This window comes from Ovis aries, chromosome 5 (assembly GCF_016772045.2).
Source record: "Ovis aries strain OAR_USU_Benz2616 breed Rambouillet chromosome 5, ARS-UI_Ramb_v3.0, whole genome shotgun sequence".
In the NCBI taxonomy this organism is placed as follows: domain Eukaryota; kingdom Metazoa; phylum Chordata; class Mammalia; order Artiodactyla; family Bovidae; genus Ovis; species Ovis aries.
The window spans coordinates 13,428,601-13,456,089 of NC_056058.1; the positions used below are offsets into that span (position 1 = coordinate 13,428,601).

The 27,489-nt window shown below is 52.9% G+C and overlaps 1 protein-coding gene across 5 annotated transcripts; it reads right to left on the reverse strand.

The window, feature by feature from the left end:
- Positions 1–513: 513 nt before the first annotated feature.
- KANK2 (KN motif and ankyrin repeat domains 2) lies at positions 514–27,001 on the reverse strand. 5 transcript variants are annotated; one of them, XR_009600635.1, is made up of 15 exons: positions 26,887–27,001; positions 25,049–25,268; positions 23,963–24,082; positions 22,274–23,485; positions 11,843–12,019; positions 11,643–11,745; positions 9,872–10,123; positions 9,144–9,231; positions 8,390–8,609; positions 7,251–7,393; positions 4,698–4,898; positions 4,527–4,616; positions 2,554–2,625; positions 2,244–2,429; positions 514–1,445 (listed from the first exon to the last, which is right to left on the reverse strand). XR_009600635.1 is itself a non-coding variant. In XM_042249972.2 (14 exons), exons 3-13 carry the CDS (start codon positions 23,997–23,999, stop codon positions 2,572–2,574), a joined length of 2,577 nt encoding a protein of 858 aa, XP_042105906.1. In that variant the 5' UTR covers positions 24,000–24,082; positions 25,049–25,268; positions 26,887–27,001; the 3' UTR covers positions 514–2,429; positions 2,554–2,571. The 5 variants fall into 5 exon arrangements, 4 of the variants coding, with proteins under 4 accessions (XP_042105906.1, XP_027825473.2, XP_042105907.1 ...); XM_042249972.2 differs by having other exon boundaries at positions 514–2,429; XM_027969672.3 differs by having other exon boundaries at positions 514–2,625.
- Between the last annotated feature and the right edge of the window lie 488 nt (positions 27,002–27,489).

Here is a 27,489-nt window from a genome sequence, read left to right on the forward strand (position 1 = left end):
AGTTGGTTTGTTTAGAACTCTCTAAACAAACTATGACTATGTTCTGTATCTCTGCAGCCCAGTCTGGAAGCCACCAGCTATGTGCAGCTACTGAGTATGAATTCATTACAACTGATTTGCATTTAAATGGAAATTGCCACAGCTGGCTAGTGACTACAGTATTGGATAGTGTCAGTGCAGGGCGGAGCATAAGGGCGTTTAATAGTCTTGCCACTTTCTGTAGTGTTGAGCATTGTTCAAATAAGTCCATTTTTAAAAAGAGATCTATTTTAAAGCTTCACGAGAAACACAAGGACTTCCCTGGTGGTCCAGTGGTTAAGAATCCCCCTTCCAACGCAAGGGACGTGGGTTTGACCCCTGGTTGGGGAACTAAGATCCCAACATGCTAAGATCACACAGGCAACTAAGCCTGTGTGCCTCACCGAAGACCCACCTCAGCCAAAATTTTAAAAATTAATTGATTTAAAAATAAAAAGAGGAGTACAGTAAGACAAACACCAGACACATACACTCTGGCCTTCTCATAAGGTAGCTTTATTAAATTCCTTTACCTTCTAAAAAATGATTACAAAAAGGAATACTTCATTTAAGTGTAATACTGTCTTTATGGACGTACCATGGTCGGAAAGTGAAGTTAAAGGTCTTGAATACATGTGAGAAGAGAGCAGGGTCAGACACAGAACCCCCTGTAACCTACCACGCCAAGCCCAAGGGGTAAGGGCAGGGAGAAGGGAACACACAGGGATAAATATGGACTCACGGTGGGGGGGGGCAGGGGGGCGGGGCGCGGTGATCAATGAGCTGCTTCTAGAAGCTTAAAATAAACACAGCCACAGCTCCAGGGCCGGACACACAGACACACAACTCTCGTACCGCTTCTCAAAGCTGCCCAAAGCTGTGGCCTCCTGACAGTGGTCATCCCCAGTCAGCTTGGGTTTCCTTTCCTTTTCATTTACACACACACATACACAGACAAACCGGAGTGTCTCTCTCCTTTGACCATCCAAGCTCTCTTGTCTTAGGTACTATCCCTTCCATCATAATCAAAGTGAGCAGACTCCATCAGGCCAGGAAACCTACTTTCTAGGAGAGAAGCCAGCACTTGGCTTTGGTGAATGAACCCGTGTAGTGCCGAGGGCTTGACCAGTCTTGCTGGGGTTTTAGCGCCCACCCTGGTGGCTACGCTGAGAACTGGACAAGAGAGGGCAGGACGTCTAAAGACTAAGGGATCTTACTCCCCGGTCACAAGGCACTTTTCGAGGCTTAGAACCTGTCTCCCTCCTCCCCTCCCTATTTCCTTTTCTCTTTCTTTTTTGGTCACAAAAGGAAGGAATGGGAAAGAAAACTATGTTGAGATTCTGAGACAAAACAGGCCATGCAGGAAACTGCGTGTGTTGGGAGAGCCCCGTTTCCAGCAGGCTGTGTTCCAGGCGGCTCCGGAAAGCCTGTAGGTTGTTTGAAAAAAAAAAAAAAAAAAAAGACAACCAGCTGGCCCTTGTTTGGTTTTCGGCAAAGCTCTGTCTTTTTAAGTTTGCACTGGGAGCCCTCGGGGGCAGCCAACTTCGAATCGAGCACACATGGGATTTTTGGAACGGGGCCTGTGCTTGCCAACAGACTCATGCCCTGTTTTCCTTCCTTAGAGGAGAGACATTCTGGAGTCTGCGGAGAAGGATGGCCTTGTCACTGGGGTTCTAAGCCTAGGGATGTAGGCACCCCTCTGGGGACCGGATTCATCTCCTACATGTCCAGGTCTAAAGGATTTTCCAGGAAAATGAATATTTGCCAGGGCCCCCCTGCATGGAGGAGATTCTGGGGAATCACAAGAAGGGCGCAACTCGCACCCCTCGGCTGCTGGCTCCCGAGCCCCACACCTGAATGGGGCGGGGGCGGGCGGCTGGGCTGCTCCCAGCGGGAAGAAACAGAAGGCAGAAGGAACAATTAAACCTCCCACCCCGGGTGACAAAGACAGAATCTGCTTTGTGAAGAGACCACGAGAGAATGCCACCAAGAAAGTCGTCTGGGCAGGGGGCAGTGGAGAAAACTCGATTATATACCAGACAATTAAATGTAGGGGGACTGGGTGTCAGGCCACTCTAGACGATGCGATCCGTGCGTAACAACATTTAGGCTTAAAGTGAAAATATACGATTCCAGTGACTTTCAAATTTGGCAACAAGCAAGTGATTTTTTCCCCCTTTCCCCCTCCAACTGTGATTCAGAAATACAATATTTTTCCCTCTTACCCTCCTCCATCTGTAATTGCCAGTTGATTGTTCTCAGCGTTCCTCACAAACCCACGCCTCAGAGCCAGCCACTGGCGCCGATTTACATATGAGTTTAGCTCCAGTGTGTGCTGCGGCTGCTTTGAACCAGGGTACTGGGAAAAAACCAGCTTTCAGCTGAAGTCTCCACGCTGTTGGGGTCTCCCCCTGGGAAGCAGAGGAAAACCCCAATTGCCTTTGATACTGGGACCTTGGTGGATCGAGTTGGAGCTGGCAAGGGAGGAGACGAGGGACAGTTCTTCCTGGGCTGCCTGGTCCCCAGGAGTGGCACCTTGGGCTCTTCTCACAGCTACTCCTCTGCAGAGGATGACGCGGGACTCTCGTCATCTGACATCGGGGCAAACTGAAATGAGAGGCAGAATTCCCTTAGTTTGGCGTCCCCTTGGGGGTCTGAAGTGGCGACTTTGCTGGCTGGCCCTGGTCCTATGGTGAGTGAACAACAGGCTGTGGTCCCTTGGCCTCAAGGAGGTGACGCTGCTGGGGAGACAGCTTCACAGAAGCTCACAGATGAATGCAGTGGAGGGTTCTTCCTGAGCGCTTAGGTGGCAGTGACAGTGGACAGCAGGTGGTCTGGCAGGGTGACGTCTGAAGGACGTTGCGGGGGCACCCAAGGGGCAGGGTGTTCCGGGCAGAGGAAACAGCAAGTGCAAAGGCCCTGAGGCAGGAGTGGCCATCAGGCCAGTGTGGCTGGAGCACAGTGAGCAAGGAAGGGGGAGGTGAGAGTGGGGGGAGGTGGGCTTTGAGGGTGACCCCCACTCCAAGCGGGGTGGGAGGCACAGAGGGCTGTGAGCAGAGGAGGGCTGTACCCTGACTCAGGTGCTCACAGTGACCTCTGGCCACTTTGGGGAGGACAGTGGAGGCGGCAGAGGGGGTGCGAGCCAGAGAAGCATGCCGAGGCAGTGGCCCGAGAGGACAGTGATGGAGGATCGGGCTCCAGCCCTATGGAGCCCTTGGGAGCAGGACCACATGTCAGACAGCAGGACGCCACCCAGCCCCATCACCCCCATCTCCCAGTGTGGACATGGAGGCCCAGAGCTGATCCCAAGGGGATCCCCTGAGCACCTAAGACCCAAAGGAGTGACGCTGGGAAGACTCGGAGCCTCAGAAAAGAACCTGCAAGCCTAGCAGGAGCCGGATGGCTTATGTCTCAGCAAACTTCTCTCTCCTGGACTACTTGGGGAAATTGCTGTGGTAAACATCTACCTAGCCACCCTGGAACCTGGCCCCACTCATGTCTCAGGGAGGCCAGGGCAAGTGGGAGATGGGGGTGAGGAGGAGCGGGCAGACAGGTTCCAGTCCGAAGTCTGGATTCACATCCTAAGGTCTCTGCCCTTTCCTGTCTGTGAGGCTTTGGACCAAGAATGGAACCTTCTAAGTCTCAGCTTCCCCACCTGAAAAATGGTCACAGTAACAGTACATTCTGCAACTGAACAGGGTTCTTGTGGAGGGTTCTGGAAATCCCGCTCGGGAGGCATTTGGTATACAGTCCATTAGACTACCAGGCACTTCCCCAGGTGGCTCAATGGTAAAGAATCCGCCTGCCAATGAAGGAGACGTGGGTTTGATCCCTGGGTTGGGAAGATCCCCTGGAGGAGGAAATGTAACCCGCTCTGGTATTCTTGCCTGGGAAATCCCATGGACAGAGGAGCCTGGTGGGCTACAGTCCACGGGGTCGCAAAGAGTCAGACACGACTGAGCACACACACACGCCATCAGACTAGAAGGGCTTGTCTCCTCCATCAGACAGGGCACTGCTTTAGAGACCTATGAGGACTAGCCCCGCCTCCCCCATCAGACTGGAAGGGCTTTCTCCTCCATCAAGCACTCAGGACACAGCGAACATCAATGTTATCCTCCTGTTAGGCTTCCAGAAGAGCATTTTGCTAATGGGCATGATTTTTTTTTTTAAACCCAGATTTCTAGGGTCAAATCAGAGAAATTCCCCATTAAGACACAGTTAGGCTTCTTTACAGTGAAACTTCTCAAGGCCTTGAATACAATGACACACTTTGAGTGAATGCCAAAGCCCTTCACATGGTCAGGAAGAACATGATTTGGAACCAGACAGATCTGGTTTGAATCCTGTGATCACCAACCATAGCTGCACAGTCTTAGTTCTTGTATCTTGTTTCCTCATGGGGGCTCCATGAAGGTTTAACAAACAGCTGCAGCCCTCGGCGTGGTTCCTGTATGCCATCCCCCCTCGGAGCCCCCACCCTCTTCCCAGCTAGGGCTGAGACTCACCGAGCACTTGATGTTCATGCGGGAATACAGCATGGACGCAATTTCACTGTGTCCCGCGTCCAGGGCCACCATCAGAGCCGTGCTCCCGTCCTGCAAAGCATCGGTTGCTATGCTGATGCCCTCTGCACTGTGCACCCCCCTACCCCCGGGCGCACCGGGGTGGGGACTCACACGGTCGGTGATGGAAATGTCGCAGCTGGGCACGGCCAGCAGCAGTGCAGTGATCTCCTTGTGGCCGTGCTCGCAGGCACACATGAGGGCCGTGGAGCCATCGTCATCTTGGATGTTGACGTCCGCCTCGCAGGCGAGCAGGGCTTTGACCACGTCCACCCGCCCGTGGCTGACTGCCAGCATCAGGGCTGTCTGCCCCGCCTGGATAGGGCAAAGGAAGAGGCTTATGGATCATGCAGGCCCCAGAGGGTGACACCCCTGCTCTGGAACCTTCCATGGTTCCTGAGTACTCTGATGCTAACTGCACCTCCAATCATGGGCCTCCTGTATTTCGAATAATCCTATCTACCACTGGGCCTTTGTACTTGCTGATCCCTTTTCTTCCGGCTGGTTCCTTCTCATCCTTCAGGTCTCAGCTTAAATGTCTCCTCCTCGGGCACATGATCTGTGTCTCCCCATCCCTTGTTGTTGCTGGAGTTTAGTTGCTAAGTCATATCTGACTCTTTGCAATCCCATGGACTGCAGCACGCCAGGCCTCCCTGTCCTTTACTATCTCCCAGAGTTTGCCCAAGTCCATGTCCACTGAGTCAGTGACGCTATCCATCCGTATGCCCACTTAAATCAGATTCCTAAGTGACAGGTACAAACGTAAGTAGAATGTGTTGTGTACGCTTTTCTGTCTACCAGTTGGTGGTAGTTTAGTGGCTCAGTCGTGTCTGACTCTTGCAACCCCATGGACTGTAGCCTGCCAGGCTTCTCTGTCCATGGGGTTCTCCAGGCAAGCATACTGGAGTGGGTTGCCATTTCCTTCTCCAGGGGATCTTCCTGACCCAGGGATGGAACCCAGGTCCCCTGCATTGCAGGCAGATTCTTTACTGACTGAGCTACGAGGTTAAATCTCAATAAAAACCAACGTCTAGGGACTTCCTTGGTGGTCTGGTGCCTAAGACTCCCAGCTCCCAATGCAGGGGACCTAGGTTCCATCCAGGTCAGGGAACTGGATCCCACATGCCACAACTAAGACCAGGCAAAGCCAAATAAAGAAAGAAATTATGCTCTGTGACAAGAGCTAGACACAATACTACATGATTCCATTTATATACTATATACCTAACAGGCAAATCCACAGAGACAGAAAGCAGACTGAGCGGGCTAGGGGCTGGAGGACGGAAGATGGGAGTGAAGTGACAGCTGCGGGTGCCGGGTCTCCTATCAGAGTGTAAGGTGTTCTGGAGGCAGACAGTGGCAGTGGTTGCACAGTACTGAGGCTATGCTAAATGCTACCGGTCCACGCGAAGAGCTGACTCACTGGAAAAGACCCTGATGCTGGGAGGGACTGGGGGCAGGAGGAGAAGGGGACGACAGAGGACGAGATGGCTGGATGGCATCACCAACTTGATGGACATGGGTTTGGGTGAACTGCGGGAGCTGGTGATGGACAGGGAGGCCTGGCGTGCTGTGATTCATGGGGTTGCAAAGAGTTGGACGCGACTGAACTGAACTGGTCATCTTAAAAGAGTTCATCATCTGTGCATTTTGCCTCAATTTTTAAAAAGTAAACCACCTGGACATATACCCGGAAAAGATGAAAACCCTAATTCAGAAAGATGCTTGGACCCCAGTGCTCATCGCAGCACTTTTACAACAGGCAAGACGTGAAAGCATCGGCGGATGAAGAGACCAAGGTGTGGCACAATGTGGTGCAATGGAATCCTGCTCAGCCATAAGAAACAACGGAATAATGCCGTTTGCCGCAACATGGACAGACCTAGAGACGGTCACACTAAGCAAAGTAAATCAGACAAGGCCAGCTACCATATGATACCACATATGTGTGGAATCTAAAGAAGTGATACAAATAAAAAACTTATTTACAAAACAGAAACAGACTCACAGACACAGTAAAAAAAAAAACTTATGGTTACCAAAGGGGAAAAGGTGGGGAAGGAAAGAGAAATTAGAGGCGTGAGAGTAACAGATACACACTGCTGTATATAAAATAAACAACACGGTCCTACTGCATAGCACAGGGAACTATATTCAACACCTTGTAATAACTTATAATAAAAAATAATCTATATATATGTATATATACAACTGAACCACTTTGCTCTACACGAGAAATAACACATTATAAATCAATTATATTCCATTAAAAAAAAAAAAACCTAAACTACTAATACAATTCTTTTAATTAAAAATAAATCAGTAAAAAAGCAAGCAGGGTCTGGGACTTCCTGGTCATCCAGTAGTTAAGACTCCAAGTTCCCGAAGTAGGGCGGCCTAGGTTTGATTCCTGGTCAGGGAACTAGATCCCATACATGGGATCTGGCACAGCCAAATAAATAATTTCTTTTAAAAAAGAATGGGGCTCTGGAGCTAGACCCCCAGGTTCAAGTCCCCCTCCTCTAGCTGAACCTCGAGGAAATGAATACTTCTCCATGCCTCAGTTTCTCTGCCTGTGGAGTGGGGGTTCTCGCCTTGGGCTTGGGGCAGGGCTAGGACGTCATAAGTGGGAAGGGCTGTCCAGGTCGCCGGCGCCGAGGGCTATACCTGGCTGGCTTTGGCATTGACGTCTCCAAGCCGGAAGAGCTGTAGGACGGTCTGGATGTCATCCTGGGTCTTCAGGGTGGCCAGGGCGGTGAGCATGATGGGGCTGTAGCCGGCGCGGTTCTGCTTGTCCACCTGGCAGACACCTGCCGGGAGGGGGCCAGGAAGAGATCGGGTCTCAGACCCCCGTGATGCTGGCTGGGTCTGCCTCAAGGCTGGGGGAGGGGCCCTGAGGACCAGGCCTCGTCTCTGCCATCAGACTGGAAGCCTTGTTCACTGCCATAACGCGCATCGGGCATCATGTCTCCGCCATTAGTCTAGGTGTGGACTCATCCCTTCTTTCCCTTAGACTGACAGCCCCATTCTGCCCCTGGGTCCCCAGCTCTACTACGGGAGGGGCTCCTAACAATGAAATCTGTGACTCTTCCATCAGGCTGGGCTCCCACGTTTAGGGCTGAAAGTAGGATTTCTGTATCCCCATTAATCTGAAAGGGCCCCTAGTCAACCTTCCGTCTGGCCTACGTCTCCTCCATTAGAATGCGGGCTCTGCCTCCTCCATCAGACTGCCTAGTGGAGAGTCACGTCTAATTTCTTCACGTCTAATTGTGGACCGCAACTTGTCTCTGAGCCCCAGATGGGAAGCCACATCCTTTCCTCAGATTAGGGTTCCGGGTGTGTCACCTTTGTCATACAGGGGTCACTGGGGTGGTGGAAGGGCCACGAGTTTTCCATAAGACCATGGCTGCCTTTCCAGTACACCGGGGCCACAGGTCGGGGTTCTATCCCCTCACCAGCGTGGGAGGGCGGCGTCTCCCCCATCAGACTGGGAGGGCGGCGTCTCCCCCATCAGACTGGGAGGGCGGCGTCTCCCCCATCAGACTGGGAAGGCAGTGTCTCTTCCATTAGACTATGAGGGCGGCATCTCCTCCACCAGACTGGGAAGCAATGTCTCCTCCATCAGACTGGGAGGGTGATAGCTCTCCCATCACATCAGGAGGGTGGCATTTCCCCCATCAGGCTGTGAGGGCACCCTCCCCCATCAGACCAGGAGGGCAGCATCTCCCTCATCAGAACGTCAGACCGGGTGGCAGCCTGCCTGCCTGCCCGCCCCCGGGGCCCCTGCCCCCATCCCCAGGGCTCACCGCTGTCCAGCAGCTGCCGCACCACGGGGAAGTTGGCGTGGGACACGGAGTAGTGCAGCGCTGTGTTGCCATTGCTGTCAGCGATGTTGACCACGTAGTCCAGCAACCGTGCCGACATGGCCCGGAAGGTGACCAGGTGGCGCCGCACGAGCTCCGGGTGGGCGTCACTGCGGCAGGCCAGGCGCAGCCACTCCTGCAGTACCGTGGTGTAGGCCACCTTCTGGACGCGGGCCAGGGAGAAGAGGGGCGTGAGGGCCTCAGCAGCCCACCCCGGGCCAGATGAAGCCCACCCTGAACCAGAGGGGACGTGTGGGTGCCCCACCCTAGGTGAGCCCCCCCCGAAGGAAAGCGTAGTGTCCCCTGCCCTAAAGGGAAGTGTAGACCCTGTGGTCCTAGGTATGTCCCCAGAGGAAGGTGTGAGCGTCTCCACCCTGGATGGGATCTTCAAGGTCAAGTGTACACACCCATCAGAAGAAATACAGCAGCAGGAAATACTCCCCTTCCTCAAGCCCGGGAAGGAACAGGAACCAAGGCTAGCTTTGCTGGCAGGTGACCATCCTTGGCCCTCCCTCCTCCCTGGTGCCTCTCCAAAGACCACGACTCAAGTCTCAGAGCCCCTCGCCCACCAGCTCCCAGCTAGGATCCTGGGGTGCCCATGATCCAAAGCACAGAGAGACACTGTGGACAAGGAGAAGCCAGGATGGGGGTGGAGGGGAAGAAGAGCCCCCCCTTCAGGCCCAAGGCCCCACTGTACCAGCTCCCGCTCGGTGAGAGCTTTGGGGTTCTCCAGGTACTTCTCCAGGGCTAGGCAGGCTGAGATGAGGTCAGGACTCAGCTCCATCCTGCCAAGGACAGACGAAGGGGAGTTTATCTTAGGAGTACTCGCCTCAGCTTCCTGGGTGTCCTCCACCCACCATGTCCAACTGGGGTGCTCACAGAGGGTATCACCACTCTGCCCTGTGGCCCTCACCCAGTCCTGCCAGGGCCCCCCTGAGTGGTGGAATCTCAGACCCTCTCCTTCTCAAAAACTTTCACACGGCACTCCAAGGGGCAGACATGGGGAACACACAGACCCCAAGAGAAAATGGACACATGGGTCAAACTTTATTCCAAATAGCCAGCGGCAGATGGAAATCTTTTTCTGAGGATGGATTTTTCATCAAGGGGAGACACAGGAGACATACACAGGACGGACAGGTGGGTCAAAATGTCCCAAAGAAGGTGGGTGACTTAAGATCAGACTTAGCCTGCCCCTTAAACCCTAACCCCAACAGCCCAAATTGCCCCCCCTCAGGCCTTTTATCAAAGCCACCAGATCTTCAGATGCCCAGAAAGAGAAAGCATGGATTCACTAATTCAGACTAAGGTGTACATGACTGATGGGAGTTTCCCCTTAGAGGGCTTGAACGGTAGGATCTGAGGCAGAGGTCACCTTCTCTGACCCCAGGCCCTGCCTGAAGCCCTCCCATCCAGAAAACTGACCGGATCTCGTCTTTTGCACTTGATCCTGATGCCCCCTCAGCTGTGGGCGTGTGCAGAGACTCCTGGGACAGTTGAGACTCCTCCCGGCTCGTCTTGGCCTTCGCCGTCTCCTTGGGCCTGAGCAGGGGGGCTTCGGCCACACTTGGAACCCTCTCCTTTGGCTCTGGGGCCTCGTTCTCTGTGCTCTCATTGTCCGAGAAGTTCTCTGCGGTACTGGAGTCCTCAGAGGAGGACTCATACCTGGGGGAGACGCTGTAGGTGGTAGGGGAGGGGCACTTAACCTCTCTGGGCCTCAGTTTCCCCATCCATTAAATGGGGATGGTGGCACTATGAAGTTGACAGGGCTCCAGGGATGCAATAAGTGCTCAATAAACACTGCCTGTGATGGTGATCATGTTTGGGGGGTCAGGGAGGGGCACTGCTTTTCCCTTCTACACTTCAGCACCTCTTACACTTTGCTCCTTATGCTAGAAAGTGTGTTAGTCATTCAGTTGTATCTGACTCTTGCGACCCCATGGGCTGTAGCCCACCAGGCTCCTTTGTCCGTGGAATTCTCCAGGCAAGAATGCTGAAGTGGGTTGCCATTCCCTTCTCCAGCAGATCCTCCTGATCCACTGATTGAACCCGGGTTTCTCACATTGCTGCTGCTGCTAAGTCGCTTCAGTCATGTCCGACTCTGTGCGACCCCAGAGATGGCAGCCCACCAGGCTCCGCCGCCCCTGGGATTCTCCAGGCAAGAACCCTGGAGTGGGTTGCTATTTCCTTCTCCAGTGCATGAAAGTGAAACGTGAAAGTGAAGTCGCTCAGTAGTGTCCAACTCTTCGCAACGTCATGGACGGCAGCCTACCAGGCTCCTCCATCCATGGGATTTGCCAGGCAAGAGTACTGGAGTGGGGTGCCATTGCCTTCTCTGTCTCACATTGCAGGCAGATTTTTAACCATCTGAGCCACCAGGGAAACCCACTTTGCTCGTTACACAGGTGTTACACTGATTCAGACCCTCGCCCTACTGCACATAGGACTCTCCTGCTTTTTGCTCTCTCTTGACAGAGTCTAAGCTTCTGTGCCTGGCATTCAAGGCCCCCAACTCTTTCTGCTCCCCAGGCCTCCCACTTTTTTTTCTTCTAAGATTTTTTTTTTTTTGGATGCAGACCATTTTTAAAGTCTTTATTGAGTTTGTTACAATATTGTTTATGTTTTGGTTTTTTGGCTGTGAGGCAAGAAGGATTTTAGATGCCCAACTGGGGTTGGAACCTGCATCCCCTGCATAGGAAGGTGAAGTCTTAACCACTGGACCGCCCAGGAAGTCCTCTCCTACTTTTCACGTCATGGCTTCCTCTTGCCTCGGAACATTTATCCAGGATGTGTCCTCCACCAGGAGACCTCCCACCCCGCACTCTGTGCCTTGCAAGGGTCTGCTTGTCCTGCAGCACACGTGTTCCCCTCTGTCGGTGACTCTCCCCAGGGCCATCTCTGCCTCCGCCAGGCCCCCCTCACTGTCTGAGCATCCCCATCATTGCTCCAACCACGCTGGGTTGGGACCGCCCATCATTGCCCCAGCTCACAGTGGACCAGGAGCTCCATGGGGCACACAGCCGAGTCCAGCGCCTCCCATGGGGCAGTGTGATGTAGTGGTTACAGTACCAGCTCAGCACTGGACTGATTGGAGTCAGTCCACCAGGCCTCCCCATGCCTCAGTTTCCTCATCTGTCTCCTGTACTTTGGTTGAATGAATGAATTAAAGTGAGGGGCTCAGCCCAGGATCTCTCACCTGCCATTGACCCCCACGAACTGGAGGCTCCTCCGGTGGGCCTCTGGGTCTGTGGGCTCCTCTTTCTGCTTCATGATGGACCGCACGCCTGCCCGGGCCCCTCCTGGAGGGGGAGGGGTGGTGTCGTGAGAGTCTCCCGAAGCCAGACCCCATGCCTGGGCTTCTGGCGGCTGGCCCTCTGCGCAGCCGCCCCCACTTACCTGCACCCCCAGCCTCCTCAGACTCCGACTCCTGACAGGCTGCTTGCCTGATGGGCTCCTTGATGGTGGTGCCGTCATGGGCAGGCACCTGGCCTGTGTTCTTCTCTGGCTGGGCCTGGGTGGCCCCCTCAGACTCTGGAGGTGGTAAGGACGATTCTGCAGGAGCCTGCGGGTGACCTGCAGAGGCGGGAGAAGAGGAGTTTACTGCAGGCAACAACAGCAAAACAAGAACAGTAATGACAGCGGCCTCTTGTCCCTTACGCTGGGCCAGGTGCTCCAAGGGCTAATTCTTGCATTACTTCATCAAAACTTCCCATGTGGAAGCTGGATTGTTACAGATGAGGAAGCTGAGACCCTGAGGGTGGCCTAAGGTCACCCTGCAAAGAAGTGGCAGGATCCATTCCAGTTCTGGTTTGCCGCCTGCCTCACAGCCAGTCAGGGTCGGGGAAGATCACATGACCCCTGTAATCCTGGCTTGTGACCATCCCTCTGACATCATACTGAGTGTTGTCTGGAAACTACAGCTGAAAATAGTGGTCATGGTCAGGATTCAAATCTCCCACAAAAGAGCTGTGTGACCTCAGGCAGGTCACTAACCTCTCTGTGTCTCAGACACAACATGTCCTACATCATGACGCCAGACACAGTAAAGACAGTAGCGTGAGGGAGGGCTTAAAACACCACGTGCACAAGAGCATGAAGAACATTTGTTAAGTCAAGAGAACTGTCAGCTACCTTTTGATAAGACTTACTATTATCACTTTATAATACTATTTCACTATTATATTTTATAATATAACTTATAATATAATACTATTTCAATATTATAAATATCTATAGTGTTGTGCTGTAGATAACATTTTGTATCTGGCTTTCTGCTTCTTTACTTTAAACATTTTAATAATCAGGATAAAGAAGCAATAAGGGTAGCCACAGGGGGTGGCCAGAAAAAGAAAAAAAAATAATAAGGGCTATTAGAAAGTTAAAACCCCACCCAGGCGGGTTTCACTCCGGGTCAATAAAAATGTTCTCGGGTGGACGGTGGGGACAGTTGCATAACAATGTGAAATGGACGCTCAGACATGTTTAAAATGAAACCTTTTATGTTCTGTGTGTGTGTGTTAGTCGCTCAGTCGTGTCTGACTCTTTTCGACCCGGTGGACTGTAGTCCTCCAGGCAAGAATACTGGAGTGGGTAGCTATTCCCTTCTGCAGAGGATCTTCCCAACGTAGGAATCAAACTTGGGTCTCCCACATCGCAGGCAAATTATTTACCGTTGGAGCCACCAGGGAAACCCTATGTTATACGCTAATAGTTCCTAATTTTATCATAATTAGGGGAAAAAAAACGCCCAAGTTGGTCTGAGAACAAAAGTGACATTGTAGGACTCAGGATCCCGAGGGTGCCTACTGCAAAAACAGGGGTGGAGTTGGCAGAGAGCTCTAGCCCCGGATCACTAGCCTGGAGCCAGGAACAAAAGTCCTGAGACCCTGAGTGGCTGCCCGGGCCTCAGAACCCACTGAGGACCCCCCATCCCAGGCCACGTGTGGCTCCCATGTCCCCACTTTCCCAGCATGTCCCCTTCCTGCCACTGACCACAGGGTCTGCAGACCAATTCATTTTAATTCCCTTGAACTTTTTTTGACAACCGCAGCAACTACTCCCTCAAGTCCATGAGCAACACTCAACTTGAGCTAGGAACAGGGAGTAAACACTCGACAAAAGCAGAGCACATCGAACGGATGAGACATTGGCCATAAAAGCTTCCGACAGCGTCCCAGCCCAGGGCGGGGTCGGGCCAGGCGGATTCCAGAGTCAGGAGCTCCAACTCCCGCGGGGAACCGAGAGCAAACGCCAGGTTTTTACGGGAATCTGATTTTTTTTTTTAATCTTGTCAATAAATTCACATCTGACAAACAAAAGCACTACGTGGTCAAGTGGAAAGTAACAAGAAACACTGGAAAGTATCACTGTCACCCAAGGCCAGGCTTCCTGCTGGAAACACCTGGGAGGTCTGTTACTTAAATTCGGGTAAAGTAACATTATGCTCTGGGCTTCCCTGGTGGCTCAGACCGTAATGGTAAAGAATCCACTTGCAATGCAGGAGACCTGGGTTTGATCCCTGGGTTGGGAAGATCTCCTGGAGAAGGAAATGGCAACTCATTCCAGTATTCTTGCCTAGAGAATTCCATGGACAAGAGGAGCCTGGAGGGCTACAGTCCATGAGGTTGCAAAGAGCCAGACACGACTGAGAGACTAACACTAACATTATGCTCAAGGAAAGAAGCCAGTCACAGAACACGATGTGCATGACTCCACTTACATGAGGTCCGTAGAAGAGTTAGATCCATAGAGACAGAAAGCAGGATGGCAGGTGCCAGGGGCTGGGGGAGAAGGGTGGGGAGTAAGCGTTTAAAGGGGACAGAGATTCAATTTGGGAAGACGGAAAAGTTCTGGGAGGCTTCCCTAGCGGCTCAGTGGTGAAGAATGTGCCTGCTAGTGCAGGAGACGCGGGTTAGATCCCTGGTCCAGGGAGATCCCACGTGCCTCAGGGCAACTAAGCCCGACTAACAACTGAGCCTTCGCTCTAGAACCCACAGGCTGCAACTACGGAGCCCACGTGCCACAATCACTGAAGCCCGCTCACCCTACAGCCTGTGCTCCGCAACAAGAGGAGCCCCCGCAGTGAGAAGCCCAAGCACCGCAACTAGAGAGAACCCTCACAGCAATGAAGGCTCGGCACAGGCAAATAAACCAGTAAAATAAAATAAAAGTTCTGGACAGGGATGGTAAGGCTGGTTGCACAGCAATGTGCTTACTGCCACCGAGAAATGGTTAAGAGAGTAAGTTTTATGTTATATGTTGTTTACCCCAAATTTTTCAAAAGTGGGGAGGAAAAAAAAAGAGTGAATCAGAGCAGTGCTATGGCCCCTTTTGCCCCACGGAAGAGCAGGCTCTGCCCCTCAAAAGCTGGGATGGCTCCTTCCAGTCATGAGAAGTTCAAGGTCAGACACTGCAATACTAAAGTAACAGTAACAGAACTGATAATAGTTATTATTGTTATTCTACTGGGAGATGGAGTGAACTGTAACCAAAATTTATACGGAAATTTATATGGAAGAACACAAGTCCATGGCCAGCTGGCCCCTCCCTGGCCAGCTAAAACAGGCAGGCTTAGGAGAGAGGAACACGTATTCCCAAAGCCACAATAATGAAATCAGCAGGGCATGGCTGCAGGAAGAAACAGGCCAAAGGAGGTGAGGAAAGAGGGCTCAGCACAGACCCCAGGTGAGAGAACTGGGGGTGACACAGAAGTGCTTGCGCTCAGTCACTCAGTCGTGTCCGACTCTTGGCAACCCCATGGACTATAGCCCACCAGGCTCCTCTGTCCAGGGATTTCCTAGGCAAGAGTACTGAAGTAGGTGGTCACTTCCTTCTCCAGGGGATCTTCCCAGATCAGGGACTGAACCTGAGCCTCCTGCACTAGCTGGGGGATTCTTTTCCCACTGGGCCACCTGGGAAGCCCAATAGCAACCCTGCATGGAGCAAGCCTACGGGTACCATTTTCCCAACAGCATTTGGTCCCTTTGTGTCTCTGTGTCACATTTTGGTAATTCTCAGAATATTCCAAGCTTTTTCATCATTATTATACTTTTTATGGTGACCTGTGATCAGTGATCTTTGATGTTACCATTGCAAAAAGATTATGACCTGCTGAAGGCTCAGCCGATGGTTACCACTTTTTAGCAATAAAATATTTTAAAAATTAAGGTATGTACATTGTCTTTTTAGACATAATTCTGTTGCATACTTAATAGGCTACACTACAGTGCAGACACAACTTTCATATGCCCTTGGAAACCAAAAAATGTGGGACTCGCTTTATTGTGGAGGTCTGGAACTGAACCCACAAATCTCTGGCATATATTCGAAAACGGCTGTGAGATCAGGTCTTAAAAGTTCTCATCACAGAAAAAAAATTATAACTGTGATGTGATGGATGTTAAACCTACTGTGGTAATCATTTTTGTAATATATACATACATATATATGTATATATTGTCATACACACACACACATATATATACAGTAATCATCAATGTGTACACCCTCAATAATATGAAGAGTATTACTTATAATAATATATAATAAATAGGAAATGGCAACCCACTCCAGTATTCTTGCCTTGGGAGTGCCATGGACAGAGGAGCCTGGTAGGCTACAGTCCATGGGGGTTGCAGAGTCGGGCATGACTGACTGAGCAACTGAGCATAGCACAGTCAACTAATATAATTTATACGTCAATCACCGAGATAAAGTGGAAAGAATTAAAACTTAAAAAAAGAAATCTGCGATGAGTTCAACGACATCAACATTAAGAGTTAAAAAACTCTTGGTTAAAACTATTTTGTTTAAAAAAAAAAAAACCTCTTAAATTTAATTGACAGAAGAATAAAGGCTGTGGAAAGATAGTCATAATGCCAAAAACAGGCAAAGAATTATCTTTTAGAATAGGCGTTAACAAAATTTTCCTGTCCTGGGCCAGATAATAAATATTGTGGGTCATAAGGTCTGTTGTAAACAGTACAAAAGCAACCCGAGACGGTACATAAATGAATGGGCCTGGCTGTGTTCTAATAAATTTGAATTTCATATAATTGTGCTCATATCACACAATATTACTCTTTTCACATTGTTCAACCATTCAAAAACACAGAAACCACTCTGAGCCCATGGGCTGTATGAAAACAGGCACCAGGCTTCATATGGCCCTGCAGGCTACAGTTCGCAAACCCCTATTCTGGAAAAGGCCAGGAACATCTCAAAATTGCCCCAAAGGAAAAAAATAGAGGCTACGACTAAGCGATTCACTCAGGAGAGTTGTGAAACATTATATGGTGATGCTCAACCTCACCAGCAATCAAAGGAATGCTATTTAAAACAAGGAGATACCACCTTGGACAACTGCATCAAACGAGCAAAAAACTAGAAAGATAAATAAACTACGTTACCGCGGATGTAGAGAAATGGACACTTCAGACCCAGCCATGGTTGGTGGGAGTGTGGCCAGAGAGAACTTTCCGGAGAGAATCAGACAAAATCTGGAGTGAAGTTGTGCCTTTCCTGTAACCCAGCAACCCCACAGGACAGGACATGTAAGGACGGAGCCAGTACTATTCAAAGCAGCCAGGAGTTGGAAGTGATCCAGGTGTCCACCAAGGAGGGGGTCATCTAAGAAAGTGTAGCACATACCTACAGCAGAAATCTATGCAGTCATTAGAAGTGACAAACCACCAGATCAGGGTGGAGAGTTCCAAAATAGAGTGTAGTGAGGAAAAAATAAGAAACAGAAAGAGATTTTTTTTTTCTTCCTAAAGCACAATACCATTTTAGGAAATTAAACATGCCCAGGGCATATTTTTCAAGAATACTCAAATATCTAAATAAACTTCTGGAAGGTGGGTTGCAAGGAATGATACTACAATGGGGTAGGGGTGTGTGACAGTGCAGGGGATGCTGAATCACCGCCTGTGGGCACAGTTTTTACATTTTTAAATGGTTGGGAAAAAACTGAAAGGAGGAGTCTCTTTGGGACACGTGAAAATTACAGGAAATTGAAATTTCAGTGTCCACACATTAAGTTCTATTGGTATATAGCCACATTAGTTCATTGATGTATTGGCTATGCTGCTTACACGCTACAAAGATTAAGCTGAGACATTAAACTCATCAAAATGCATACATTAAAAATGTGCAGATTATGAAAGAGACTCACAGACTTAGAGAAGGAATTTACGGTTGCCAGGGAGGCAGGGGGAAGGATGAGGGGAGGGATAGTTAGGGAGTTTGGGATGGACATGTACATACTACTATATTTAAAATGGATAACCAGCAAGGATATACTGTATAGCACATGGAGCTCTGCTCAGTGTTGTTTGGCAGCCTGCCTGGGAAGCGAGTTTAGGGGAGAATGGATACATGCATATGTATGGCTGAGTCCCTTTGCTGTCCACCTGAAACTATCACAAAATTGTTAATCAGCTATATACCAATACGAAATAATTTTTTTTAATGTGCAGATTTTTGTATATTAAATATATCTCAGTAAAGCTGGGGGAAAAAAGAACTGAGCAGAAGTGAGTCAAGTCATTGCGACAGAGATCAGATGCCCCACAAAGCTGAAAATATTTATCAGTCCTCAACACTGAGGGTGGAAGACAAAGGTGAAAAAAGAATTAAAGTCAAACAAGAGAGGTGCCATGCGTAGCTCAATTAGGCTGGTAAAGAATCTGCCTGCAGTGCAGGAGACCTGCATTCGATCCCTGGGTTGGGAAGATCCCCTGGAGAAGGGAAGGGCAACCCACTCAAGTACTCTTGCCTAGATAATTCCATGGACAGAGGAGCCTGGTGGGCTATAGTCCATGGGGTTGCAAAGAGTCGGACGAAGCTAACACTTTCTTCTTTGACAGTAAAGAGTCATCCAGGCGTTAAAAGATAAATAGCATGTTCCAATAGTTTTTTGTTTTGGCCACACCTTGCAGCTTCCAGGATCTTAGTTTTCTGACCAGGGATTGAACCCCGCACCCTTGACAGTGAAAGCTTGGAGTCCTAACCACTGGACTGCCAAGGAATTCCCCTACAAATTTTTAATAACATGATGAAATGGCCCTGCAATAACGTTAAATCAAAGAAATCAGAGGATTTAAATCCTGGCTTGGAAAACTATGGACAAATTCCTTTACCACACAGTGCCTCAGTTTCCACATCTGTAAAACAGAGATAGAAACACCACCCGCTTCCAAGCGGTACTGGGGGTGTCAATGAATTAAGATACAAAAAGGACATCACATAATGCAGCCCCTTGCAGTGGGCTGCCTAAATGCTTTTACATAGAAAATAAGGCAACACAACAAATTCCATCAGTACATGTTGCCAGACTCCAAAAATACATATTATTTTCTTCATGAGAAAAAAAAATTGGAAGGAAACAAGAAGTATCCATAGCAGCTGTGTCTAGGCAGTGGTGGGTTTATGGAGATCTTATTTAGTGTTCTAGAGTCTCCTGTCTCAGTTGGTAAAGAATCTGCCTGCAATGCAGGAGACCCTGGCTCGATTCCTGGGTCGGGAAGATCCACTGGAGAAAGGATAGGCTACCCACTCCAGGATTATTGGGCTTCCCTTGTGGCTCAGCTGATAAAGAATCTGCCTGCAGTGTGAGAGACCTGGGTTTGACCTCTGGTTGGGAAGATTCCCTGGAGAAGGGAAAGGCTACCCACTCCAGTATTCTGGCCTGGAGAATTCCATGGACTGTATGGTTCATGGGGTCACAAAGAGTCCGACACGACTGAGCGACTTTCACTTTACAGAGTCTTCTGTACTTTCCAAACCTTCCACAAAGAATATGAACTGCATTCATAGGACTGTGTTTCAAACAATAACAGGAAATTTCAAAGCCTTGGAGAGACGCCACGGATGCACGTGCCTGGCTACCCGTTCTCCCAGGAATCTCTCTGTGGTGCCTTTGAAAGGTGAGGGATGAATGAGAGTTTATAGTGGTCTCTGGGCCTCTGCCTGTCTCATCCACCTTTGCCAGCCTGAGGCGACGGCTGCCTCTCACCCTTCCTGCCCTTCACTGCAGCAAGCAAATTCTAGGTGGCAGAAAGGCTGGACTCCTCCCAGCCTCCTTATTGACCTATGCATGACCGACCTAAGCGGTCTAAACATTTGTCAAAGATTTCCCTGGCAGTCCAGTGGTTAAGACCCTGTGCTTCCGCTGCAGGGGGCATGAGTTCAATCCCTGGGTCGGGAACTAAGATCCCACATGCCATGCAGTGCAGCCAAAAAACAGAAAAACAAAACATTTGTCAAGAAACCACCCAGGTGTTTCTTTTCTCGCACATCTTGGCTCAAAGAGCCAACAGCTAACCCCTGAGCACCCACCAGTGCCTGATACCATCTTGAACACTCAGCACCAACCAATGTATTTCAGCTCACACTGATCTGGTGCCATTGGGCGGTCAGTACCATCGCCCTACCCCACCCCGACCCCGCAAATGTGGCACAGAGAGGTTAAACAGATTTAACAGAGGTTAAAGAGCACGGAGCTAGGGAGCAGGGAAACCAGAATTTGAACACAGGCCTCCATGCCATCCAACCACCACCCATCCCACATCCCTGTTTTATTTGCTTCAAACATGCGTTCTCTGAAGTGATTTTTCTTCACTTGTTTCTGGTGGGCTATTTGTTTATTGCAGGGGCTTTTCGTCTGTCTTGTTCACTGCTGTGTCCCCAGTGCCTAGAAAAATCTAGCACATGGCAGGCACTCAGTAAATATTCCCTGGATGAGAAGGCAATGAAATGAATTAGCACATGCCAGTTCTGCCTAAGCGAGGCAGAGACTGGGGCTGGCTGCAGCAAGAGGGAGTTAAGCGAGACTCAAGGAAGAACTTCTGGCGGGGTGACCGCTTGCACAACGTGGGGACATGGCTAGGTCTGTGTGTCCTGCAGGCAGGAGGCCCTGTGGCTGTGCTGGGAGGCACGTCTGGAATGGAGGTTGCCTCTTAAGAGATCCGGAGGCTGGGCTGGGTGGGGCTTCTGGCTGGGGGCCAGGGTCGCAGGGCTGGGTGTTTGGGATAGACACAGATCACAGGGGTGGAGTCCACAGCTGGCCAGGAAGAACATGGGGAAGCAAGAAAACACAGCTGGGACCCCGCCCTCCAGCTTGTACCCTCTGGTGCCTCTACAGGGCTCTGGCCACCTGATATTATTTGAGACTTAGACGAAGAAATGGGCTGAATCTTTGAGGCATGCTATAGATTCAGAACAGCCTGGTCTCAGATCCTGGATGTTTGACAAAGGATATGTGAAGCTTCTCCGCAAACCTCAGTTTCCCCAGTTATGACAAGAATTGACCTGAAAACCATTAGTAGGGGGGCTTCCCACATGGCACAGTGGTAAAGAATTCGCCTGCCCATGCAGGAGACACAAAAGAACATGGGTTCAATCCCTGGATCAGGAAGATCCCCTGGAGTAGGAAACAGCACCCTGCTCCAGTATTCTGGGCTTCCTTGGTGTCTCAGATGGTAAAGAATCTGCCTGCCATGCAGGAGACTGGGTCAGGGAGATCTCCTGGAGAAAGGACTGGCAACCCACTCCAGTATTCTTGCCTGGACAATCCCATGGACACAGGAGCCTAGCGGGCTACAGTTCATGGGGTTGCAAAGAATCAGACACAATTTAGTGACATAACAACTAATAGCAGAAGTAGCAACACACGATGGTTAAGTGCTTACTGTATGTATGCACTAATTCAGAAGAATCCTAGAGGTGTGGACTGCTACAAGGCTACTTCACAGACAGGGAAGCCGAGGCCCAGAGAAGTGAAGCTGATCTTTCAGATCACACAGTAAGGAGTAGAATTTAAACCCAGGTGACCTTGCTACACAGCCCACTGTCTTAACCTCCTCGGTGGGTGAAACACTTAACAGAGCCGTCAGCACCAGACTGGTATTAGATAAAGAACAGCTGTCTGGATTATGAGTCATTCTGGCAGCGTCTCCCAGGGGCCTCAGGATGGCGGTGGTGGGGCAGCTGCTATCCTGAACATCCCACATCCCCTTTCCGAGCATGAGGACTCAGCAGTTCCTCCAGGGAGCATCCCCTTCCTCCCTCTGGACTTGGGTGGGGCTCCTCCACCTCCAGGATCTGGGCCTGGGCAGCGAGAGACTCAGTGATTAGCTCAGTGAGGAGCAAATGACCCAAACCAACCAAGAAGGGTCACCCCTGGGATTTTTGCTGGTGCTATCTGGATTGAGGGGCTCCCTTTTCCTTTATGAGCTGGCTCAACAGATGTCAGGAGTGGTGTGATCACCTCTGCCTGCCTGAGAGAGAAGCTTCCAGGATGCATAGAGGAAGAGAAAGAGGGAGGTCAAGATTCTGAGGCTATCTGAGCACCTGGATCCAGCTAGGCCTGAAGCTGTCACTAAGTTACAGGAATAACACATTTCCTTTTTCATGGCCTGAGACTGGTTTTTGCCAATCAGGGAAGAATTTTTTTTGCCCAGCAACTGACAGCTTTGGGGACCTTCACCCAAATACCTCCTATTTTCTACATATTTATAACATTCTAGACATGCTGCTGCTGCTGCTGCTAAGTCGCTTCAGTCACGTCTGACTCTGTGCGACCCCACAGACGGCAGCCCACCAGGCTCCCCTGTCCCTGGGATTCTCCAGACATAAGCACACACCTAATTCTTCAAACACTTAATTTCTTCACATGGTCCCTAGAGGGACAGCACAAGTGTCTCCTTTGCACAGAAGAAGAAACTGAGGTTCTGATTGCTTGTGGGAGGACAGGGCTGGGGCTGGACCCCAGCATTCAGAGGAAAAGGAGGGACCCTCCACCGTCTGCCCCCACCTGCTACTGCTCACCTGCTGCCCCATCACAGCTGCGCTCTGTGATACTGATCTTCTTCACCTGGTGGACGTTGCTGGTGGATGCAGTGGGCGCTGGGAACACTGTCTCCATCACCTCATGGCTGCGGAACACAGGGGGGCTCTCGGCCCCGTTGGACGTCGCCAGGGCCCGCAGCCCTGCCCCGTAGGGCTCCAGACTCTGGGCCCGCTGAGCAGGGGCCCCCGCTGCCGTGCTGGCCGCCACCTCCACGTCCCTCGGCCCCTGCACCACCCGGACGGTGTCCACACGGACTGGGCTGTCTGGCGGAGGCCAGGCCTGGGGCTGGAGGTCGGCTTGCCGGGCTTGAGCTGCCTGTAGCTCCTGGAGTGCTTTCTTGAGCTGGGTCTCCAGCACGGCCACCTTAGCGGCCAGGGCTGCCTCCCCATCGGGCACGCCCAAGTCCCGCTCTCGGACCCAGGTGCCCACACTCCGGGTCTCGAGTGTCCCTGGGTCCTCGGGGGCCTCAGGGAGGTCCAGGCAGAGCTCACCACGGCCCCGGGCTCCTGCAGGGTGGCCCAAGAACTTTTGGCTCTTGAGCTGCACTGTGAGTTGTCGCTTCTCCTCCTGCAGCACCGACAGCTTCACCTGGAGCACAGGGATCAGTTTCACCTGCTCTTCCAGTTGCCGCAGCTTCCGCAGGGCCCCCGCCATCTGCTCCCGCACATGGGCCAGGTGCCCGGCGCTGGGCGGCACCGGCGTGGACAGTCCCGATCCCCGTGGTGTCGGGGGTGGCAGCCCCACGCCCACCAGTGAGCTCGTCGAGCCGGCCGCGCTGGGGGTCAGGGAGCCCAGACCGGCAGGGGCGGCTGCCTGGTCCTCCAGGCGGCGACGGGCGTCCAGTAGCGTGCGCTCCACTCGTGGGTTGAAGCCACCACGTGTCTCCAGGGCGCCGTACTGCGGGTAGAAGCCACGGCCGCAGTAGGAGTAGGCCGAGTGGCGGCTGTCCCCGCTGGCATTGGAGCACAGAGACTCGGTGGACGTCCACCAGGAGCCGGGCCCACGGGGCAGGGAGCCCAGGCGGGGCCGGCGCTGCACGGCCACCCGCCGCAGCGTGTGGCCCTTCTCGATGTCATCCACGTACTTGAGAAAGTCCAGGTCTAGGCGGTAGCCGTAGGGCGTCTCCACCGAGTAGGGGACCTCAGGCTCTTTAGAGGGGAAGGCAGGCGGGGAGGCTGGGCCGGGGGTCCCTGAGGTAGAGAGAAAAGCCAGCACCTCTGAACGCTGTGGTCCCCTCCTGGGGGCAAACTGATGCACCTGGGTGAGTCATGGCTTATTGGCCCAAAGGATGGGACGCCACTGGCTCCTCAATGCTCAGCTGTAAGCCTCAGGCCCCTCCCCACCTCCCCAGCCTAAGGCAAGGCCTTGCGTCCCCCTTGGACCCTCCCAGGGCAGGGCTGTGCTTCCAACCTCCCAAATGAGTCAGGACCCTGTCTCCCAACTCAGACTAACCTCCTTTCCTGAAAAACCCTGTCTCTTCCATTAGACTGTCGAGGGCAGAACCGAGTTGTCCCCATTCAGGCTCTCAGGATAGAGTGTGTGCTACCCTCAGCCCCACTCAAGTCAGGGCCCCTTCTCTCCTCCAGGCCACACAGGACCTGGCCTGTGTCCCTCACGCCCCACCTCCAACCCCAAGGCTGGGCCCTCTTCCCCACGAGATCCCTGACCTGGGAAGGGGGCTGACACGTGCAGGACCTGGGCCATCCTCTTGCCTGCAGAGCTCCTCAGGTGTCTCGGGGGGGGGGGGACTGTGAGTCAGACTACCTGCAGCACCGGCTGAGGTTTACCTGGAAAGAGGGTGAAGAGGGTGTGATGACACCCAGAGTCAGGAGTGTGCAGGAGGGGAGGTGGCCACCCCTGCCCACTGTCCCTTCCCCCCCAACTTCCCTCTTTCCCTGGGCGTGGGACCCTCTCACAGGCATACACCCATCCTGACTGTGGAAAGGGTTGAGGGGGGGCGCCCACAGCCTGGAACAAAGAAACCAAACCTCACGGTCCGCCCGCACATCTGTCCAGCCGCTGGACAGGCTCCAGCTGTTCCCACAGCCCCGCCTCCACAAAGCCCCCAACCAGGGGCGGGGGGGATGGGGTGCTGAAGTCCGACAGCCGCCACCCTTCCTGTGCCCCCTCCCCTCAGCCCAGGCAAGAACTGGTTACCAGGACAGATGGGCGCTTAGGTGGGCAGATGGGTGCACTAATGGGGAGACAGCCAGCCGGAGACAGAGACCCAGGGGCACAAAGAGAAACGGAGCTCAGGGTAGGAGACCCGCAAACAGAGCTGGGTCAGCCTGGGCAGTGGCGGGGGGCTGGTAGGGAAAGTTGGGGGGAGGCAGCAAGGAGCAAAGCCTTTCCCCTTTATGGAAACAATTTTCTCTAAAAATAAACAGTTTCGCTGCCGAGCTACACGAGAACTTCCTGCTCACCCCCCCGCCCCCCCAGGATGTGTCCGGCTGGGGGCTCGGGGGCGCAGCAAGGATAGAAGGCGGGTGGAGGCCCCGGAAGTCACAGGGGTGGGGGGAGGAAGTGAGAGGGGGTGCCTGAGGCTGGAAAGGGGAAAGACAATCAGGGCCTCTCACTAACCTGCACCCCCAGACCTGGAGGATGGCCAGGGTACTTCTGTCCCCGGGTACTTCTGTCCCCTGCTCTGACCGAGTTTGGCCAGTCCTTTCTGCTGTCTGACCTGTAACCACCCTGCTGCAGAGGTTCCGGCCCACCCCACCCTTTTCAGGTTGTGGTGCCACGGCAGTGGGTACCTGGGAGGATGGGCCAGGTGGAGCACCTGCTGGGCATGAAGGCGGGGCCGGAGCTTCAGGGGCAGCGGAGCTTGAGCTTGTCTTGTCTTACGTCCTCCTTGCTTAGCCTCTTGCTTGTCTCTCTCCACGTCTCTCTCTGTCTCTCCACGTCTCTGTCTCTCTGCACTTCTCCCGCCCTGTCTCTCTACGTCTCTGTCCTCACTTCTCCTTCTTTCAGTGCCTGGAACACACAGTCATCCAATTGTAGGAAACCTGGCTTTCCACCTGCCTGAAGGGTCACCCCCTGCACAACAGGGAAGTGATTGAAAATAGTTTCTGGGAACCTGAGAGAGACTAGAGGCAGGAAGCAGAAATGGTACCCCTGTGGAGACCCCTGGAGGTGAAGGGGGTGGGGTGAATAATAGTATAACTATCATTATCATCCAGGCAACTCCTTTGATCATCATGACAACCCTACCAGGGGGTAGTTATCACCGTGTATTACGGTGTCTTGGGTAAGATGAAGTGTTTTGGGACACAGAAACACACAATGGGGACTTCCCTGGCGACCCAATGGTTACAACTCCATACTTCCAATGTAGGGTGCATGGGTTCGATCCCTGGTCGGGGAACTAAGATACCACATACCATGTGGGGCTGCCAAAATAAAAAGAAAGAAATACACAGTGACTTGCCCAGGGTCACTTAGCCCGAGGAAATAGCTGGGTCTGGATTTGAATCCTTAGCTTGGTAGATTCCCCTCACTGCCAGCCAAGCCACCCACATCCCCATATTCCAGGCAGAAACTGAGGTCATGTGGGTCGGTGACTGGCTAAAGGTGGAGAAAGCAGATGGTGGGGGAAAGGGTAGTGGTGGTGGGTGTCTGTGGCTCACCTTCCCTGGAGCATGGCGAGTACTCGAGACAGGACAGAGAGATATGGAAAGGGAGACAGGCCACTCCACGAGGGGACAGGTAGGTGGCTCAGGGAAGTAACGCGGAGTCCCAGGGAGGCGGCCCGAATGTCCAACGGGGTCTCCCTAAAGCCCCCGCCCCAGGCCAGCCTGAACGTCTCTGGGGTCTTCTCGCTCCTCTCCACGGCCCAAAGACGGGGGCGAGGAGGACCCCGCCCCGTGCAGGGAGGGGGCGGGGCCTGCGGGGTCCCCAGCTAATGGCAAACAGCTGCAGCTCCCCACGCCGGCCCAGCCGCTAGGCCGAGGCCCAGCCCGGCCGGACGCCCGGCCGCCTTCCCGCCGCCTGGGCCCTGGCTCCGGCCCGGCTACGGAGGAGGGCGAGGGAGGACAAGAGAGGGAGGACAACGGAGGGAGGAGGGGGACGGGACAGAGGCAGAAAGGATGGAGACAGGGGAGAGGGGCAACAGGGAGGCAGTGATGGGGCGAAGGGATAGGGAGGTACGGATGGAGGATGGGGTTAGGAGAGACCAGCACGGACAGGAGCAAAGATTAGGACCGAGCAGAGGCGCGGGGACCGCGACACTCTCAAGTCTGGAAAGTTTGCGCATAGATGATGGAGCTGGAGGCAGCCAGCCGAGTGTAGGGACCGGAGAGATCGCGCCCCGGGCTTGAGAGTGGGATGGGGTGGGGTGGGGTGGGGTGGGGACCACGCTCGAACCCAGAACCGGACTCGAACCCCGACCCAACTCGGGTCCTACTCGCCTCGCGCGCTCCGGCCGCCGCTGTCCCAGCGTCCCGCCGCCCGTGCGCCCTCCGCCGCCGCCCGCCCGACCAGCCCTCGGCGGTAGCCCCGCCCCGCCCCGCCCCGCCCCCTCGGGGCAGGCCCCGCCCCCTGTCGCCTGCGGCCGGGCCAACGTGGAGGGGGATGGTAAGGGACACGATCGCACCTGGACGGCAGGTGTGTGTGCGCGCGTGGGGGTGTCCGGCCTCGCCCCCTCCTCCGGTCCCTGGGACAGTGTTCCCTTACTGCTGTCTTCCCCTGCCCGCTGCAGCTGGGCGGCTGAGGGGGCGGGGCTGGCCGGGGTCCAGCTCCTGGAGGGCGGGCGGCGGCGGTGCTGGTGACTGCGGGAGGTCACCCCTCCCCCAGCCGCCCAGCGCAGGCCTGGTACAGTGACGTGACCACCGCGGGGCGGGAAGGGAGGGGTGGGTCAGCGTGAGGCCGCAGACCTCAGCCAAGGCCTGGGCTCCATGGCCAGCCAAATTTGGTTTCCAACTTCAATAGCACCAAGCCTCTAACTACTGGCTGCCTCAGTTTCCCCATCTGTAAACCGGGATAAGAATGCTGCCTGCCTGACAGTGGTGTTGAGATGATTCTGTAACCATGAAGCAGGCTGTCCCTCATGCAGCCAGGCCCATAGATGGGACAGTGTCTTTCTGGGTGGCAATTATACAGATCTGGGCTCTGGGCAAGGGCTTAACAAATGTCACTATTATTCCCCATGAACACACATGACATTGTCATTTGTGTTGCCCTCCCCACTAGAATGTCA

Coding starts and splice junctions, on each gene's coding strand:
- KANK2 (XM_042249972.2), bottom strand. CDS start 23,999: ATGGCCCAGGTCCTGCACGTGTCAGCCCCCTTCCCAG. Junction 11,746..11,842: donor TGAGGAGGCTGGGGGTGCAG/GTAAGTGGGGGC, acceptor CTCCCCCTCCAG/GAGGGGCCCGGGCAGGCGTG. Junction 4,899..7,250: donor TCAATGCCAAAGCCAGCCAG/GTATAGCCCTCG, acceptor TGCCCTATCCAG/GCGGGGCAGACAGCCCTGAT.